We start from the raw sequence: 18,775 nt of genomic DNA, 5'->3' as shown, positions 1-18,775 counted from the left end.
GGCTGGAACAAGGGTAAACAGGTCAAGAAGCCTGCAGCTGCCTCCAAGACAGCATGATGGGGTAGCCCCAGATCCAGGACCGGATCTAGTAGGGGGCAGACTCTCTCTCTTTGCTCAGGCCTGGGCAAGAGACGTACACGATCCCTGGGCCTTAGAGATTGTATCCCAGGGATATCTTCTAGAATTCAAGGACTCCCCTCCAAGGGGAAGGTTCCACATTTCTCGTCTGTCTACAGACCAGACAAAGAAAGAGGCGTTCTTACGCTGTGTAGAAGACCTACATACAATGGGTGGGATCCACCCAGTTCCAATTGTGGAACAAGGGCTGGGTTTTTATTCAAACCTGTTTGTGGTTCCCAAGAAAGAAGGAACTTTCAGACCAATCCTGGATCTCAAAATTCTAAACAAATTCCTCAGAGTCCCATCATTCAAGATGGAGACCATTCGGACAATCTTGCCAATGATCCAGGAGGGTCAATATATGACTACCGTGGATCTAAAGGATGCGTATCTGCACATTCCTATCCACATAGATCATCACCAGTTTCTCAGGTTTGCCTTTCTGGACAAGCATTACCAATTTGTGGTTCCTCCTTTCAGGTTGGCCACTGCTCCCAGAATTTTCACAAAGGTGCTAGGGTCCCTCCTGGCGGTTCTAAGACCGCGGGGCAATGCAGTGGCGCCTTATCTAGACGACATCTTAATTCAAGCGTCGACTTTCCAAAGAGCCAAGTCTCACACAGAAATTGTATTGGTCTTTCTGAGGTCTCACGGGTGGAAGGTGAACATCAAAAAGAGTTCTCTCTCCCCCCTCACAAGAGTTTCCTTCCTAGGAACTCTAATAGACTCGGTAGAAATTAAAATATTTCTGACAGAGGTCAGAAAGTTAAAACTCTTAACCACTTGCAGAGCCCTTCATTCCATTCCTCGGCCATCTGTAGCTCAGTGCATGGAGACAATCGGACTAATGGTAGCGGCAATGGACATAGTCCCTTTTGCACGGATACACCTCAGACCACTGCAACTATGTATGCTCAAACAGTGGAATGGGGATTATGCAGATTTGTCTCCTCAAATACAGCTGGACCAGGGGACCAGAGATTCTCTTCTCTGGTGGTGGTCTCAGGATCACCTGTCTCAGGGAATGTGTTTCCGCAGACCAGACTGGATCATCGTAACGACCAACGCCAGTCTGTTGGGCTGGGGTGCAGTCTGGGACTCCCTGAAAGCTCAGGGCTTATGGTCTCGGGAAGAAGCTCTTCTCCCGATAAACATTCTGGAACTGAGTGCGATATTCAACGCGCTCCAGGCATGGCGGCCAAATTCATCAGATTTCAGTCGGACAGCATCACGACTGTAGCTTACGTCAATCATCAAGGGGGAACAAGGAGTTCCCTAGCAATGATGGTATGCAGACCTAGTGGACATGTTATCTGTTCCACCATGGACACTACCAATGAGGCAGGACCTTCTAATACAAGGTCCTTTCAAACATCCAAATCTAATTTCTCTGCGTCTGACTGCTTGGAGATTGAATGCCTAATTCTATAAAAGCGTGGTTTCTCTGAGTCGGTTATTGATACCCTGATTCAGGCTAGAAAGCCTGTCACCAGGAACATCTACCATAAGATATGGTGAAAATATATTTTTTGGTGCGAATCCAAGGGTTACTCATGGAGTAAGATTAGGATTCCCAGGATATTGTCCTTTCTCCAAGAAGGATTGGAGAAAGGATTATCAGCTAGTTCCTTAAAAGGACAGATATCTGCTTTGTCTATTCTTTTACACAAAGTCTGGCAGAGGTAACAGACGTTCAAGCGTTTAGTCAGGCTTTAGTCAGAATCAAGCCTGTTTATAGACCTGTGGCTCCGCCATGGAGTCTGAATTTAGTTCTTTCAGTTCTGCAAGGGGTTCCGTTTGAACCTTTACATTCCATAGATATTAAGCTTTTATCTTGGAAAGTTTTGTTTTTGGTAGCTATCTATTCTGCTCAAAGAGTTTCAGAGTTATCTGCTTTGCAGTGTGATTCACCTTACCTGGTTTTCCATGCAGATAAGATAGTTTTGCGTACCAAACCCGGTTTTCTTCCTAAGGTTGTGTCTAATAAGAATATTAACCAGGAAATTGTTGTTCCTTCTCTGTGTCCTAATCCTTCTTCGAAGAAGGAACGTCTGTTACACAATCTTGATGTGGTTCGTGCTTTAAAGTTCTATTTACAAGCAAATAAGGATTTCAGACAAACAACTTCATTGTTTGTTATCTATTCTGGTAAGAGGAGAGGTCAGAAGGCGACTGCTACCTCTCTTTCCTTTTGGCTGAAAAGCATCATCCGTTTGGCCTATGAGACTGCTGGTCAGCAGCCTCCCGAAACAATTACTGCTGATTCTACCAGAGCAGTGGCTTCCACATGGGCTTTTAAAAATGAGGCTTCTGTTGAACAGATTTGCAAGGCAGCGACTTGGTCTTCGCTGCATACTTTTTCCAACTTTTACAAATTCAATACTTTTGCTTCTTCGGAGGCTATTTTTGGGAGAAAGGTTTTACAAGCAGTGGTGCCTTCCCTTTAAGGTACCTGTCTTGTTCCCTCCCTTCATCCGTGTCCTAAAGCTTTGGTATTGGTATCCCACAAGTAAAGGATGAATCCGTGGACTCGATACATCTTACAAGAGAAAACAGATTTATGCTTACCTGATAAAATACTTTCTCTTGTGATGTATCGAGTCCACGGCCCGCCCTGGCTATTAAGTCAGGTAGTTTTTTTGATTAAACTACAGTCACCACTGCACCCTATGGTTTCTCCTCTTTCTTCCTAACCTTCGGTTGAATGACTGGGGGTGGAGCTAGAGGGGGAGCTATATAGACAGCTCTGCTGTGTGCTCTCTTTGCGACTTCCTGTTGGGAAGGAGAATATCCCACAAGTAAAGGATGAATCCGTGGACTCGATACATCACAAGAGAAAGTAATTTATCGGGTAAGCATAAATTCTGTTTTCTTTTTTTAAGGGTTTTATTTTATTTTTTAAGCACATTTTTTCTCTACTCCATTTTTTTTTGCCTCTTGTTCTTTTTCTTACCTCACTTCTGCTTGGCTATGCGTTAGACTGAGGTGTGTGTGAGGTGGGTTCTTGGGGTTTGGGAATATTTGCCTCCTTCAAGTGGTAGGGAAGGTAATTTCCATGAGTTATGGATTGTGGACTCTCATCATCATGAAAGAAATTAATTTATCAGGTAAGCATGCATTTTTTTTGCACTTTACATGTAATCAAACCCATAGCGAGGGACACTAGTGTTAAAATGTTATGCTTTAACCAAATTAGAACATTTTATTTTTCTATTAGAATAACCCTTTAAAAGTGAAAATTAGATTCCTGTTTTGGTTCTGAGTTCCTTTTTGTGGCTTCCTAGTGTCAATTGAGGGTACAGAGACAAGTATTGTATTGTGAGTCTCCAGCTCAGCATAAATCTCAAACTTAAGCTAAATAGAGCGTCTGGGGGAGGAAGAGGCAGATGAATTACACACCATATCTATAAATTTGTATGACACACTTTCTGTATATAGAAGTTCAAATGATACATTCAGTATGGCTGAAATATTTTTTATCATGAGCCTTTCACAATACTTCCCATAAGCATCTGTACAACATGTAAATGTTACTTTTGCATTTTATGTTTTTTAAATTATTGTAAACTACAGTAAAGTTCACCTTTTTGTTCATTTTCCGTTTTTAATTACTTTGGTTATTCACTCAGGGCTCAGATTTGCATGACTGCTTACCAAATACACAGTTCTCTTTGTCTAATGCGCTTTCTCTGTCGCTCTCAGCACCTGGAGTCACGTCTGCAGGCTCTCGGCTGTTGTTACGTGCGGCTGCTGTTGTCGGAAATCTTCCCTAATAAACTCAAGCTGTTCCCAGAGGTGGAAGCGTAAGTACAGAGAGCAGAACTGTAAGCAAAGCACAATACACACTCAGTATGGGGCAGATTTTGGTCAGGACATTTAAGTATCAGCACTGGCACTTTGTATCCTCTATTTAAAGGTAAACACATATTTGTCTTTTCCTCCTTATTAGCTTTTCTGTTCTAATTCAGTTTTTGTAAATTCAGTTAGACACCTTTCAAATGCAAACGAAATATATAAATCTTGTTAATATTGTGATTTTGGAAATGCTGTTTACAAATATTGATTACACAAGGTGAATTGCTGCTTATATTCCTGATAAGTTTATTAGAAGACATCAGCAGATGGCAAAACAGCTTTGCTTAACAATTAATTTAGGAAATCTTGAAGGGTCCCTGTAGCTCAGTTTTGATCGCTGCAACCTGTAAATCCTACATTATTTGGCTTTAGATGCATTTAAATTGACAAATACTGTTAAATTATCTTAATTTTAAACTCTGTGAATAGAAAAGTTAATAGTTTATTTTATCAATTAACAAATTGCAGTGAGCGATGGACAGAAGAAAAATCTAAATTAATCAATATTTGGTGTCACCACTCTTTGCCTTCAAAACAGCATCAATTATTCGAGGTACACTTGCACACAGGTTTTAAGGAACTCAGCAGATAGGTTGTTGTAAACATCTTTGAGAACTAACCACAGTTCTTCTGTCGATTATTGCAGTCTCAGTTGATTCTGTCACTTCATGTAATCCCAAGACAGACTTGATGTTGAGATCAGAGCTCTGTAGGGGCCATACCATCACTTCAATGACTCTTTGTTCTTCTTTACACTGAAGATTGTTCGTAATGATTTTGGCTGTATGTTTGTGATTGCTGTCATGCTGCAGAATAAATTTGGGGCCAATAAAGATGCCTCCTTGATGGTACTGCATGATGGATAAATATCTGCCTTAATTTTCAGCATTGAGGAGACCATTAATTCTCACCAAATCCCCAACTCCATTTGCAGAAATGCAGCCCCAAACTTGCAAGAAACCTCCAAAATGCTTCACTGTTGCCTGCAGATACTCATTCTTGTACCACTGTCAAACCGTCGTACAAACTGCCTTCTGCTACAGCCAAATATTTCATATTTTAAACAAATAAATAGATATCTCCAGCGCCAGATACGACTCCACAGGCTTTTCCTAAAAGCGAGATCTCCCATCCAGATCTCAAAAAATAAAATAAAATAGTAAGCGGTAGAAAAGCGCTAGTGGTAACTCCTTGAAAAAAAGGGGGCTAGTAAGCTGAAGGGAGGATTTATAAGGGTTGGACAAAAGTTTATTGAACAATATATTAAAAAAACTCTATGGTACATTTAAAAATAAAATTGATATAAAACTAAAAATACAATAATATTATATAGTAATTGGACCAGATATTCACGCTAAAACTTAATTACATTTATACAAAGATATATCATCCCTAATGAGGATGGATAGTAGCACAGGCTCCTTAAGAGACCGGAATTCTTACATATAATTAATTATAATGTCCTAAAGGTGTCCAAAAAAACCACTGATTAGAGTGAATGATGATACATGTTAAAAATTATATAAATCTAATGTAAAGTTCATACCATAATGTCCAAAAGAAGTGTTCAAATTATAAGCGTCCAAAATAGGTCCAAATGTAAATCCAAGTGATGATAAAAAAATAAAAAATCGTGATGATAAAAAATAAAAAAACAAAAGGTACAAATATGTGCCAACGTTCAAATAGGTGTACACCTAACAAATTCAAAATATCAAAAATGAAAAGATTGAAAAATTAAATATATATCTCACAAATATATCTTCAAGGTGTGAAAAAAAATTTGTGCGAATATCCAAACTTGGTGTTTTTGAATAAAATAAAAATAAATAGATGAAGTCTTATTGCTTATGTCCTAAGATGATAGTTATCCTGATGAAACATTATTTCCGGTATGGGTTATTTCCGGAGTTTTGATATCAGAGGGAATGGCGCTATTATGTATCTAAATATTTCCGGACTCAGGTTCATACCTAATGGTGCTGCTGCTTATTCTATGTAAACTCAAATATTCAATTGTAGCGGATCATATACTTTGAGATAAAAAAACTTATAAAAAAAAGCATAATTGTAGAACATAATAAATTTAAAATTTTAAAGATCTGGGAAATTTATGTAATTATAAATATGGAATATTTACGTAATTATAAATAAAATAACATTTACAATTGTGTAGCATATATGTTCAACTCACAGTAGTGAGATATAGCATATAAAGATAAACAAAGGGAACATATCATTTTTGTGTGTGTTATAATCTCTTATGAGTATATTAAAGCCTGAGAGATGATTAGTTAGTTATTTAACTAATTGGCTGTAGTTGGCTAAGAATTGCCTTCAAAAATGAGGCATAAGATATGATATGGCCAGTTCAGAGAGAACCTATAGAGATAGATCTTCAGATTGAACATTCTATTATTGTCATAAACCTTGGCTATATAGAGTTCTAAATAGGGAGTAAGTTATTAAAATTTTAGGAATAATGTATGTGTTGCATCAAATTATAGAAGATGGAACTTCTCTGTATTGCTGTTGTGACCCTTTGGGAATATACAGTCTAAGTTGAAGATCCATTTTGCTTCTGTTTTTAGAAGCTGCTTTTCAAAATCTCCCCCTCTCCAGTTTTTTTATAGGTTTGCATATGCCCATATACTTGAAACTTTTGCTGTTGCTGCTATGGACCTCTTTAACCCCTTAATGACCACAGCACTTTTCCATTTTCTGTCCGTTTGGGACCAAGGCTATTTTCACATTTCTGCTGTGTTTGTGTTTAGCTGTAATTTTCCTCTTACTCATTTACTGTACCCACATATATTATATACCGTTTTTCTCGCCATTAAATGGACTTTCTAAAGATACCATTATTTTCATCATATCTTATAATTTACTATAAAAAAATTATAAAATATGAGGAAAAAATGGAAAAAAAAACACACTTTTTCTAACTTTGACCCCCAAAATCTGTTACCCATCTACAACCACCAAAAAACACCCATGGTAAATAGTTTCTAAATTTTGTCCTGAGTTTAGAAATACCCAATGTTTACATCTTCTTTGCTTTTTTTGTAAGTTATAGGGCCATTGACATGTATATATTTTTTTTTAGTAGACATCCCAAAGTATTGATCTAGGCCCATTTTGGTATATTTCATGCCATCATTTCGCCGCCAAATGCGATTAAATACAAAAAATCGTTCACTTTTTCACTAATTTTTTCACAAACTTTTGTTTTCTCACTGAAATTATTTACAAACAGCTTGTGCAATTATGGCTTAAATGGTTGTAAATTCTTCTCTGGGATCCCCTTTGTTCAGAAATAGCAGACATATATGGCTTTGGCGTTGCTTTTTAGCAATTAGAAGGCTGCTAAATGCCACTGCGCACTACACATGTATTATGCCCAGTAGTGAAGGGGTTAATTAGGGAGCATGTAGGGAGCTTTTAGAGGTAATTTTAGCTTTAGTGTAGTGTAGTACACAACCCCAAGTATTGATCTAGGCCAATTTTGGTATATTTCATGCCACCATTTTACCACCAAATGCAATCAAATTAAAAAAAAACGTTACATTTTTCACAATTTTAAGTTTTTCACTGAAATCATTTACAAATAGCTTGTGCAATTATGGCACAAATGGTTGTAAATGCTTCTCTGGGATCCCCTTTGTTCAGAAATAGCAGACATATATGACTTTGGCGTTGCTTTTTGGTAATTAGAAGGCCGCCAAATGCCGCTGCGCATCACACGTGTATTATGGCTAGCAGTGATGGGGTTAATTATGTAGCTTGTAGGGAGCTTGCAGGCTTAATTTTAGCTTTAGTGTAGAGCTCAGCCTCCCACCTGAAACATCAGACCCCCTGATCCCTCCCAAACAGCTCTCTTCCCTCCCCCACCCCACAATTGTCCCCGCCATCTTAAGTACCGGCAGAAACTCTGCCAGTACTAAAATAAAAGCTATATATTTTTTTTTTCTTAGCATATTTACATATGCTACTGTGTAGGATCCCCCCTTAGCCCCCAACCTCACTGATCCCCCACCAAACAGATCTCTAACCCTCCCCCTCTGCCTTAATGGGCGCCACCTTGGGTACTGGCAGCTGTCTGCCAGTACCCAGTTTAGTAAAAAAGTGTTGTTTTTTTTTATTTAATTGCCCTTTTCTGTAGTGTAGCTTCCCCCCCCCCCCAGATCAACCCCCAGATCAACCCCCCACCCCTTCCAGATCCCTTAGATTATTTTTCTCCAACATTGGTGTGTCCGGTCCACGGCTTCATCCTTAGTTGTGGGATATTCTCTTCCCCTACAGAAAATGGCAAAGAGAGCACCCAGCAAGAGCTGTCCATATAGCTCCCCCTCTGGCTCCGCCCCCCAGTCATTCTCTTTGCCGCTCTGAACAAGTAGCATCTCCACGGGGATGGTAAAGAGTATGTGGTGTTAGTTGTAGTTTTTTATTCTTCTATCAAGAGTTTGTTATTTTAAAATAGTGCCGGTTTGTACTATTTACTCTAAAACAGAAAAGGATGAAGAGTTCTGTTTAAAGAGGAGTATGATTTTAGCAGCAGTAACTAAAATCAATTGCTGTTCCCACGCAGGACTGTTGAGCCCAGAGAACTTCAGTTGCGGGGAACAGTTTGCAGACTTTTCTGCTCAAGGTATGATCAGTCATATTTCTAACAAGACATGTTAATGGTAGAAGACTGTCAGTTTTCCCTTAAGGGGTAAGTAAGCCATTTTCTTAGACTCATAATAGATTAAGGCTTACAAATGGGCTCTACACTGGTTGACACTATTGTGGGCTAAATCGATTGTTTTATTTCATATTTTAATGGCATTTAGTGTGTTTTGTGCACTTAAAAGCACTTTTGGGAACGTTTTTATCGCCTGGCATTGAGTTAGACGGCTATTTCAGTCAGGAAGGCCCCTTCACTCTGGTATGCAGAGGAAGGAGGCCCCGTTTTCGCGCCTCAATTGCGCAGTTTACTTCCATGGCAGTGCATGCAGCTTCATGTGAGGGGTCCTGTGGCATACTAAAACGGACTCTGGAAGGTTTATTTCATTGCTGAATAACTCTCAGGGAAGGTAAAAAGCCGCAGCAAGGCTGTGGCTGTGATTGTAGTGTATTAAAATTGTCTAATTGAACAAATAGCTCCGGTTTGCTCATTTTAAGGGTTAAAGTCTTGAAACTTGGTGTGCAATACTTTCAAGGCATTAGGACTCTGGGGTGAAAATTTTTTAAAAATCGGACATTGCCTTCATTGTTTTTCAATATATCAGAAATAAAGTGTGCCTGTTTATTATTTAAAGGGACAGTAACGCTTTTCTTTAAAAATGCTTTTATTGCATTATTAGCCTGCCAAATTCTGTCTAACATGTCTATACCTTCAGATGGCTTATGTTCTGTGTGTATGAAAGCCAAGGTGGTTCCCCCAATTAATGTTTGTGCAAATTGTGTCATAGCGTCCAAGCAAAGTATGGACAGTACTGCCACATTGAATAAGATTGCCCAAGATGATTCTTCTAATGAAGGTAGTGGGGATAGTTCCTCATCCTCTCCTTCTGTGTCAACACCAGTTTTGCCCGCGCAGGCGATACCTAGTACATCTAGCGCGCCAATGCTTGTTACTATGCAACAGTTAACAGCAGTAATGGATAATTCTATAGCAAATCTGTTATCCAAACTGCCATCCTACCCTAGAAAGCGTGACAGCTCAGTTTTAAATACAGAAGATGAGCAGGTTGGCGCTGAGGACAATTTATCAGTTATACCCTCACATCAATCTGAATTGGCAGTGAGGGAGGGCCTGTCTGAGGGGGAAATTTCTGATTCAGGAAAAGTTTCTCAGCAGGCAGACACTGATGTCATAACATTTAAATTTAAGTTAGAACATCTCCGCGCCCTGCTTAAGGAGGTCCTAACTACTCTTGATGACTGTGATTCTTTGGTAATTCCAGAGAAATTGTGCAAGATGGACAAATTCTTAGAGGTCCCAGTGCACGCTGATGCCTTTCCGATACCCAAGCGGGTGGCGGATATAGTGACTAAGGAGTGGGAAAAGCCAGGTATACCTTTTGTTCCACCTCCTATATTTAAGAAAATGTTCCCCATTGTTGACCCCAGAAGGGACACATGGCAAACGGTTCCTAAGGTTGAGGGGGCAGTGTCAACGTTAGCTAAGCGCACAACTATTCCTATTGAGGACAGTTGCGCTTTTAAAGATCCTATGGATAAAAAATTGGAAGGATTGCTAAAAAAAGATATTTGTTCAGCAAAGTTTCCTGCTGCAACCAATCTCGTGCATTATTCCTGTCACCTCGGCAGCGTATTTTTGGTTCGAGGAACTAGAAAATTCGCTCCAAAAAGAGACTCCATATGATGAAGTCATGGACAGAATTCACGCACTAAAGTTGACTAATTCCTTTATTTTGGATGCTGCTTTCCAATTGGCTAAGTTAGCGGCGAAAAATTCAGGGTTTGCAATAGTGGCGCGCAGAGCGCTTTGGCTAAAATCCTGGTCGGCGGATGTGTCGTCCAAGAATAAATTGCTTAATATTCCTTTCAAGGGTAAGACCCTTTTTGGGCCAGAATTGAAAGAGATTATTTCAGACATTACTGGTGGAAATGGACATGCCCTCCCACAGGATAGGCCTTTCAAGGCTAAGAACAAATCTAATTTTCGTTCCTTTCGCAATTTCAGGAACGGACCGAATCCTAACTCTGCGGCCTCCAGACAAGAAGGCAACTCTTCCCAGCCTAAGCCAGCATGGAAACCATTGCAAGGCTGGAACAAGGGTAAACAGGCCAAGAAGCCTGCTGCTGCTACCAAGACAGCATGAAGGGGTAGCCCCCGATCCGGGACTGGATCTAGTAGGGGGCAGACTTGCTCTCTTCGCTCAGGCTTGGGCAAGAGACGTTCAGGATCCCTGGGCACTAGAAATAGTCTCTCAGGGGTATCTTCTAGAGTTCAAGGAACTTCCTCCAAGGGGAAGATTCCACATGTCTCGCTTATCTTCAGACCAGATAAAGAGACAGGCATTCTTACATTGCGTAGGAGACCTATTAAAAATGGGAGTGATAAACCCAGTTCCAACAGCGGAACAAGGTCTGGGTTTTTACTCAAACCTGTTTGTAGTTCCCAAAAAAGAGGGAACTTTCAGGCCAATTCTGGATCTAAAAATTCTAAACAAATTCCTCAGAGTTCCATCATTCAAAATGGAAACCATTCGGACAATTTTACCAACAATCCAGGAGGGTCAATATATGACTACCGTGGACTTAAAGGATGCATACCTGCATATTCCTATCCACAAAGATCATCATCAGTTCCTGAGGTTCGCCTTCATGGACAAACATTACCAGTTCATGGCTCTTCCGTTCGGTTTAGCCACTGCTCCCAGAATCTTCACAAAGGTGCTAGGGTCCCTTCTAGTGGTTCTACAACCGAGGGGCATTGCTGTAGCACCTTACCTAGACGACATTTTAATCCAAGCGTCGTCTCTTTCCAAAGCAAAGGCTCATACAGACATTGTTCTAGCCTTTCTCAGATCTCACGGGTGGAAAGTGAACGTAGAAAAGAGTTCCCTGTCTCCGTCCACAAGAGTTCCCTTTTTGGGAACAATAATAGACTGAGGTCAGAAAGTCAAAGCTTCTAAACGCTTGTCAAGTTCTTCACTCTATTCTTCAGCCTTCCATAGCTCAGTGCATGGAAGTAGTAGGATTGATGGTTGCAGCAATGGACATAGTTCCTTTTGCTCAAATTCATATAAGACCATTATAACTGTGCATGCTCAATCAGTGGAATGGGGACTATACAGACTTGTCTCCCCAGATTCAAGTAGACCAGGAAACCAGGGATTCTCTCCGCTGGTGGTTGTCTCACGATCACCTGTCTCAGGGAATGAGTTTCCGCAGACCAGAATGGGTCATTGTCACGACCGACGCCAGTCTCTTAGGCTGGGGTGCGGTCTGGGACTCTCTGAAAGCTCAAGGTCTATGGTCTCGAGAAGAGTCTCTTCTTCCGATAAACATTTTAGAACTGAGAGCGATATTCAATGCGCTCCTGGCGTGGCCTCACCTAGCAAAGGCCAAATTCATAAGGTTCCAGTCGGACAACATGACGACTGTAGCGTTCATCAATCATCAGGGGGGAACAAAGAGTTCCTTAGCGATGAGAGAGGTATCCAAGATCATCAAATGGGCGGAGGATCACTCCTGCCACCTATCTGCAATTCACATCCCAGGAGTGGACAACTGGGAGGCGGATTATTTGAGTCGTCACACTTTTCATCCGGTGGAGTGGGAACTCCACCTGGAGGTTTTTGCCCAGTTAACTCAACTATGGGGCATTCCAGATATGGATCTGATGGCGTCTCGCCAGAACGCAAAGGTTCTTCGATACGGGTCCAGATCCAGGGATCCCAAGGCGACACTGGTGAATGCATTAGTGGCGCCTTGGTCGTTCAACCTAACTTATGTATTTCCACCGTTCCCTCTCCTTCCCAGGCTTGTAGCCAGGATCAAACAGGAGCAGGCCTCAGTGATTCTAATAGCCCCTGTGTGGCCACGCAGGACTTGGTATGCAGACCTGGTGAATATGTCATCGGCTCCACCATGGCAGCTACCTTTGAGGCAGGATCTTCTAGTACAAGGTCCGTTCGAACATCCAAATCTAGTCTCTCTCCAACTGACTGCTTGGAAATTGAACGCTTGATTCTATCTAAGCGTGGGTTTTCAGATACAGTCATAGATACTCTGGTTCAAGCCAGAAAACCTGTAACTAGGAAGATTTACCATAAGATATGGCAAAAATATATCCGTTGGTGTGAATCCAAGGGATTCCCTTGGAGTAAAATGAAAATTCCTAGGATACTTTCCTTTCTCCAAGAAGGTCTGGATAAAGGTTTGTCAGCTAGTTCCTTAAAAGGACAGATATCTGCTCTGTCTGTTTTGTTACACAAGCGTCTGGCAGCAGTGCCAGATGTACAGGCGTTTGTACATTAGTTAGAATCAAGCCTGTTTACAGACCCATGACTCCTCCTTGGAGTCTAAATTTAGTTCTTTCAGTTCTTCAGGGGGTTCCGTTTGAACCCATGCATTCCATAGATATTAAGTTACTATCTTGGAAAGTTCTGTTTTTGGTTGCTATTTCTTCTGCTAGAAGAGTTTCTGAATTATCTGCTTTGCAGTGTACTTCTCCCTATCTGGTATTCCATACAGATAAGGTAGTTTTACTTACCAAGCCTGGTTTTCTTCCAAAGGTCGTTTCCGACAGGAATATTAACCAGGAAATTGTTGTTCCTTCTCTGTGTCCGAATCCAGTTTCAAGGAAGGAACGCTTGTTACACAATCCGTGCTTTAAAGTTCTATTTAGAAGCAACAAAGGATTTCAGACAGACATCATCCTTGTTTGTTGTGTATTCTGGTAAGAGGAGAGGGCAGAAAGCTACTGCTACCTCTCTTTCTTTTTGGCTGAAAAGCATCATCCGATTGGCTTATGAGACTGCCGGACGGCAGCCTCCTGAACGAATTACAACTCATTCTACTAGAGCTGTGGCTTCCACATGGGCTTTCAAGAACGAGGCTTCTGTTGATCAGATCTGTAAGGCAGCGACTTGGTCTTCTCTGCATACTTTTGCCAAATTTTACAAATTCGATACTTATGCTTCTTCAGGGGCTATTTTTGGGAGAAAGGTTTTGCAAGCCGTGGTGCCTTCCATTTAGGTAACCTGGTTTGCTCCCTCCCTTCATCCGTGTCCTAAAGCTTTGGTATTGGTTCGCACAAGTAAGGATGAAGCTGTGGACCGGACACACCAATGTTGGAGAAAACAGAATTTATGTTTACCTGATAAATTTCTTTCTCCAACGGTGTGTCCGGTCCATGGCCCGCCCTGGTTTTTAATCAGGTTTGAAAAATTTCTTTCTTTATACACTACAGTCACCACGGCACCCTATGGTTTCTCCTTTTTCTCCTAACCGTCGGTCGAATGACTGGGGGGCGGAGCCAGAGGGGGAGCTATATGGACAGCTCTTGCTGGGTGCTCTCTTTGCCATTTCCTGTAGGGGAAGAGAATATCCCACGAGTAAGGATGAAGCCGTGGACCGGACACACCGTTGGAGAAAGAAATTTATCAGGTAAACATAAATTCTGTTATTTATTTTTTAAAATGTTTATTTTTTTACTTTTATTCACATTTATTTTTCTGCAATGTAGCGGTTCCCTCCCGCTCCCGCCCCGTGCACGCGCTCGCCCGCCGCCTCCCGTGCACGCGCACGCTCCCATGCGTGCTCCCGTCTGTCCCGCCCCCGATCCCGCCCCGCTCCACTTCATTCGGCACATCGATGGCCACCCACCCGCCTCCCAGACTTGCTCCCACCAACGATACCGGCCACCGATGTCCGGTGCAGAGAGGGCCACAGAGTGACTCTCTCTGCATCGGATGGCCAAAGGGGGTTATTGATCGAGGCATCACTGCAATAACCGGAAAGCAGCTGGAAGCGAGCAGGATCGCTTCCAGCTGCTTTACAGACCAAGGACGTACGCACACGTCCTCGGTCAATAACTGTATTTTTTTTGAGGACGTGTGGCGTACGTCCTTGGTCGTTAAGGGGTTAAAGTGTTTATATATGGGGAAATCATCTTTCTTCCATTTAATTTGGAGTAGATGTACACAGATTCTATCCCTGAGTTTCCTTGTTGTTTGCCCTATATATTGGAGCCCACAGCCACATTCAGTCAAGTAAATGACTCCCATGTCCTGGCATCTTATAACTTCTTTCACTTGGAAAGATTATTTTGTAAAATTTTATTGAAATGTCTGGGATTTCTTACCATGTTTGCATGCTTTGCATGAGTTGCACGGGAAGAACCCCTTTAAATATTTACCAAAGATGTTCTTTGGTAAATTTTGGTGTTTCGTGGGTATACTAGGTGCAATGATTGTTTTCAAATTTTTGGTCTTACAGTAGATGAATTTAGGAGACTCACTTAAATTATTCCCAATGATGTTATCCTCTTTTAGGAAGTGCCAGTGCTTTCTTATAATTTTTTCTATTATGAATCTATTCTCACTGTACTACGTGATAAATGGTACTTCTATTGTTGTATTTCCATCATGTTTTTTTTTCTTTGTATTGTAATAGTGATTCCCTCTTGATGGCTTCAACCTCTTGGATCGTCTTATCTATGATGTTTTCCTCATATCCCCTTTCTAGAAACCTCCCTTTGAGAATCTGTGATTGCTCTTTACATTTTCCAATGTCTGAGCAATTTTTCCTTATTCTCATGAGTTGGCCTTTGGGGATAATTGACTTCCATCTATGATGGTGGCAGCTAGTCTGATGAATATAGTTGCTGCAGTCTACTTCTTTGAAGAAGGTTGAGGTTATAACTCTGCCTTTATCTATATTAATGGATAAGTCTAAGAAGTGGATATTACTTACTTCATAAGTGAATTTGAGATTTATGACATTGTTGTTCATCACATTTATAGTGTGCTGTAGGTCCTCGATCCCTTCCACACTATAAGAATGTTGTCAATATATCTTTTGTAGAGGACCAGGTCTGCGCCCACTGGGCAAGAATCGCAAAAGATGTTTTCCCATTTTCCCATATAGAGATTTGCGTAACTGGGTGCAAACCTGGTCCCCATGGCTGTTCCACATATCTGATTGTAGAACACGAGCATTACTTCCCCTAAAATCTCACGACAAATAGAAAATGACTCACCAGACATGAGAGACGGTCAGAATCAGCATTTTTTAGGGGAAGGAAGCATCATCCCAGTAGACAGAAACAAACCATCAAAAAGGAAAAACAGAATACAAGATCTAGAATCCCCAATTGTAAAAAGAAAAACTACAGAGGGAGTAGAGCAGGAATAAAAATACAACAGAAGAAAATAAAAATAACGAAACACACAGAACAGAAACAAACTAAACAGACTCCAACCCCCTCAACCAGCCACAAAGAACACAAAGGGATATACAATTTGAGCAGTGCGGCTCTAAACACTCAAGATATAGAGGTTTTGACTTTGGGTCTATCATATGCTCCATCTAGGGGTTTGGATAAATTCCAAACCTATACTCACGTGAAAGAACTAGTAAGGAAGCTCACCTTAAAAAGATTTTTCTGTAAATCTGCCTTGGAAAAGTTAAATTACGACCACACTAATAAGGGTCCCCACATTACTAGGAGGGATCGTGGTCTTGAACAAAGAAGACTACAATATTGAGTCTAATCGTATCTTGGGAGATTCTGAAACATACACAGTTTTAGACAAAGACCCTACGGAAAATTTTAAAAGGGATTTAGACCACATGCTTTTGTCTGCAAAAACAAAGGGCATTTTGAATAATAAAGAATATAGGTATATGTCTACCAAACATCCTAGAATACCTGTATTCTATTACCTCCCAAAAATACATACAAGGTTGGTTAATCCACCAGGGAGGCCCATAATATCGGGCATTAGCTCCATTACCTGTAATCTATCTGAGTATATCGATAGAAAACTGCAAAAATATGTGAAGAGCCTCCCATCTTATCTGAGAGACTCAACGGAAGTCTCCTAAATTCATCTACCGTAAGACCAAAAATTTGAAAACAATCATTGCACCTAGTATACCCACGAAACACCAAAATTTACCAAAGAACAATAAACGGGGTAATAAACGCTGGGAAATGGATCTGGGAGGGGGAGGTTTATTAAGGGGGGGCTGCTACACTACAGAAAAATACTTTCTTTCATGTAATTAGCAAGAGTCCATGAGCTAGTGACATATGGGATATACATTCCTACCAAGAGGGGCAAAGTTTCCCAAACCTCAAAATGCCTATAAATACACCCCTCACCACACCCACAATTCAGTTTTACAAACTTTGCCTCCCGTGGCGGTGGTGAAGTAAGTTTGTGCTAGATTCTTTGTTGATATGCGCTTTGCAGCAGGCTGGAGCCCGGTTTTCCTCTCAGAGTGCAGTGAATGTCAGAGGGATGTGAAGAGAGTATTGCCTATTTGAATACCATGGTCTCCTTCTACGGGATCTATTTCATAGGTTCTCTGTTATCGGTCATAGAGATTTCTTCTCCTACCTCCCTTTTCAGATCGACGATATACTCTAATATACCATTACCTCTACTGATTCTCGTTTCAGTACTGGTTTGGCTATCTACTATATGTAGATGAGTGTCTTGGGGTAAGTAAGTCTTATTTTATTATGACACTCTTAAGCTATGATTGGGCACTTTATTTATAAAGTTCTAAATATATGTGTTTAAACTTATATGTGCCATGATTCAGGGTAATCAGTATTCCTTATTTCAGATAGTCAGTTTCATTATTTGGGATAATGCATATGAATGATTATTTTTTCTTACCTTAAAAAGTTTTTCATTTGACTTTTTTCCCTGTGGGCTGTTAGGCTCGCGGGGGCTGAAAATGCTTCAATTTTTGCGTCATTTTTGGCGCAGACTTTTTTGGCACAAAATTTTTTGTCATTTCCGGCGCCCTAATTGACGCCGGAAGTTGTTCGTGGTTGCGTAATTTTTTTTGACTTTTTTTGCGCCAAAAATGTGGGCGTTATTTTTTTCGGCGTCACCGGATGTGGCGTCATACTTAGCGCCAAAAAATATAGGCGTTGTACTTAGCGCCAATAATGTGGGCGTAATTTTTGGCGCAAAAAAATGTGGGCGTCATTCTTGTCTCCACCTTTTTTTACATTATTTCAGTCTCATTTTTCATTGCTTCTGGTTGCTAGAGGCTTGTTCATTGGCATTTTTTCTCATTCCTGAAACTGTCATTTAAGGAATTTGATAATTTTGCTTTATATGTTGTTTTTTTCTATTACATATTGCAAGATGTCTCAACTTGACCCTGGATCAGAATCTACTTCTGGAAAGACGCTGCCTGATGCTGGTTCTACCAAAGTTAAGTGCATTTGTTGTAAACTTGTGGTAACTGTTCCTCCGGCTGTAGTTTGTGATGAATGTCATGATAAACTTGCTAATGCAGATAGTATTTCCATTAGTAATAATCCATTACCTGTTGTTGTTCCCTCAGCATCTAATGCTCAGGATGTTCCTGTTAATGTAAAAGAATTTGTTTCTAAATCTATTAGGAAGGCTCTGTCCCGTATTCCTCCTTCCAGTAAACGTAAAAGGTCTTTTAAAACTTCTCATATTTCAGATGAATTTTTAAGTGACCGTCATCATTCTGACTTGTCTGTTTCTGATGAGGATTTATCTGGTTCAGAAGATTCTGTCTCAGATATTGACACTGAAAAATCTTCATATTTATTTAAAATGGAATTTATTCGTTCTTTACTTAAAGAAGTGTTAATCGCATTAGATATGGAGGAGTCTAGTCCTCTTGATACTAAATCTACTAAGCGTTTAAATTTGGTTTTCAAACCTCATATAGTTATTCCAGAAGTTTTTCCTGTCCCTGATGCTATTTCTGAAGTAATTTCTAGGGAATGGAATAATCTGGGTACTTCATTTACTCCTCAAAGGTTTAAGAAATTGTACCCTGTGCCATCTGATAGATTAGAGTTTTGGGACAAAATCCCTAAAGTTGATGGGGCTATCTCTACTCTTGCTAAACGTACTACTATTCCTACGGCGGATAGTACTTCCTTTAAGGATCCTTTAGATAGGAAGCTTGAATCCTTTCTAAGGAGAGCTTATTTATGTTCAGGTAATCTTCTTAGACCTGCTATTTCTTTTGCTGATGTTGCTGCTGCTTCCACTTTCTGGTTGGAGGCTTTAGCACAACAAGTGCCAGACCATAATACTCATAGCATTGTTAA

The 18,775-nt window shown here is 40.6% G+C and overlaps 1 protein-coding gene across 1 annotated transcript in view; it reads left to right on the top strand.

Moving 5' to 3' along the window:
- DPH1 (diphthamide biosynthesis 1) overlaps window positions 1-18,775 on the top strand; it is a 1,055,215-nt gene that overhangs the window by 908,004 nt on the left and 128,436 nt on the right. The window contains exon 9 of the mRNA XM_053706219.1: window positions 3,823-3,923. Within this exon, the coding sequence (XP_053562194.1) occupies window positions 3,823-3,923 (101 nt within the window). The remainder of the gene's footprint in view (window positions 1-3,822; window positions 3,924-18,775) is intronic.

This window comes from Bombina bombina, chromosome 3 (assembly GCF_027579735.1).
Source record: "Bombina bombina isolate aBomBom1 chromosome 3, aBomBom1.pri, whole genome shotgun sequence".
Lineage (NCBI taxonomy): Eukaryota > Metazoa > Chordata > Amphibia > Anura > Bombinatoridae > Bombina > Bombina bombina.
The sequence above is the reverse complement of the archived record's forward strand: the minus strand, read 5'-3'. Positions and strand labels throughout refer to the sequence as shown.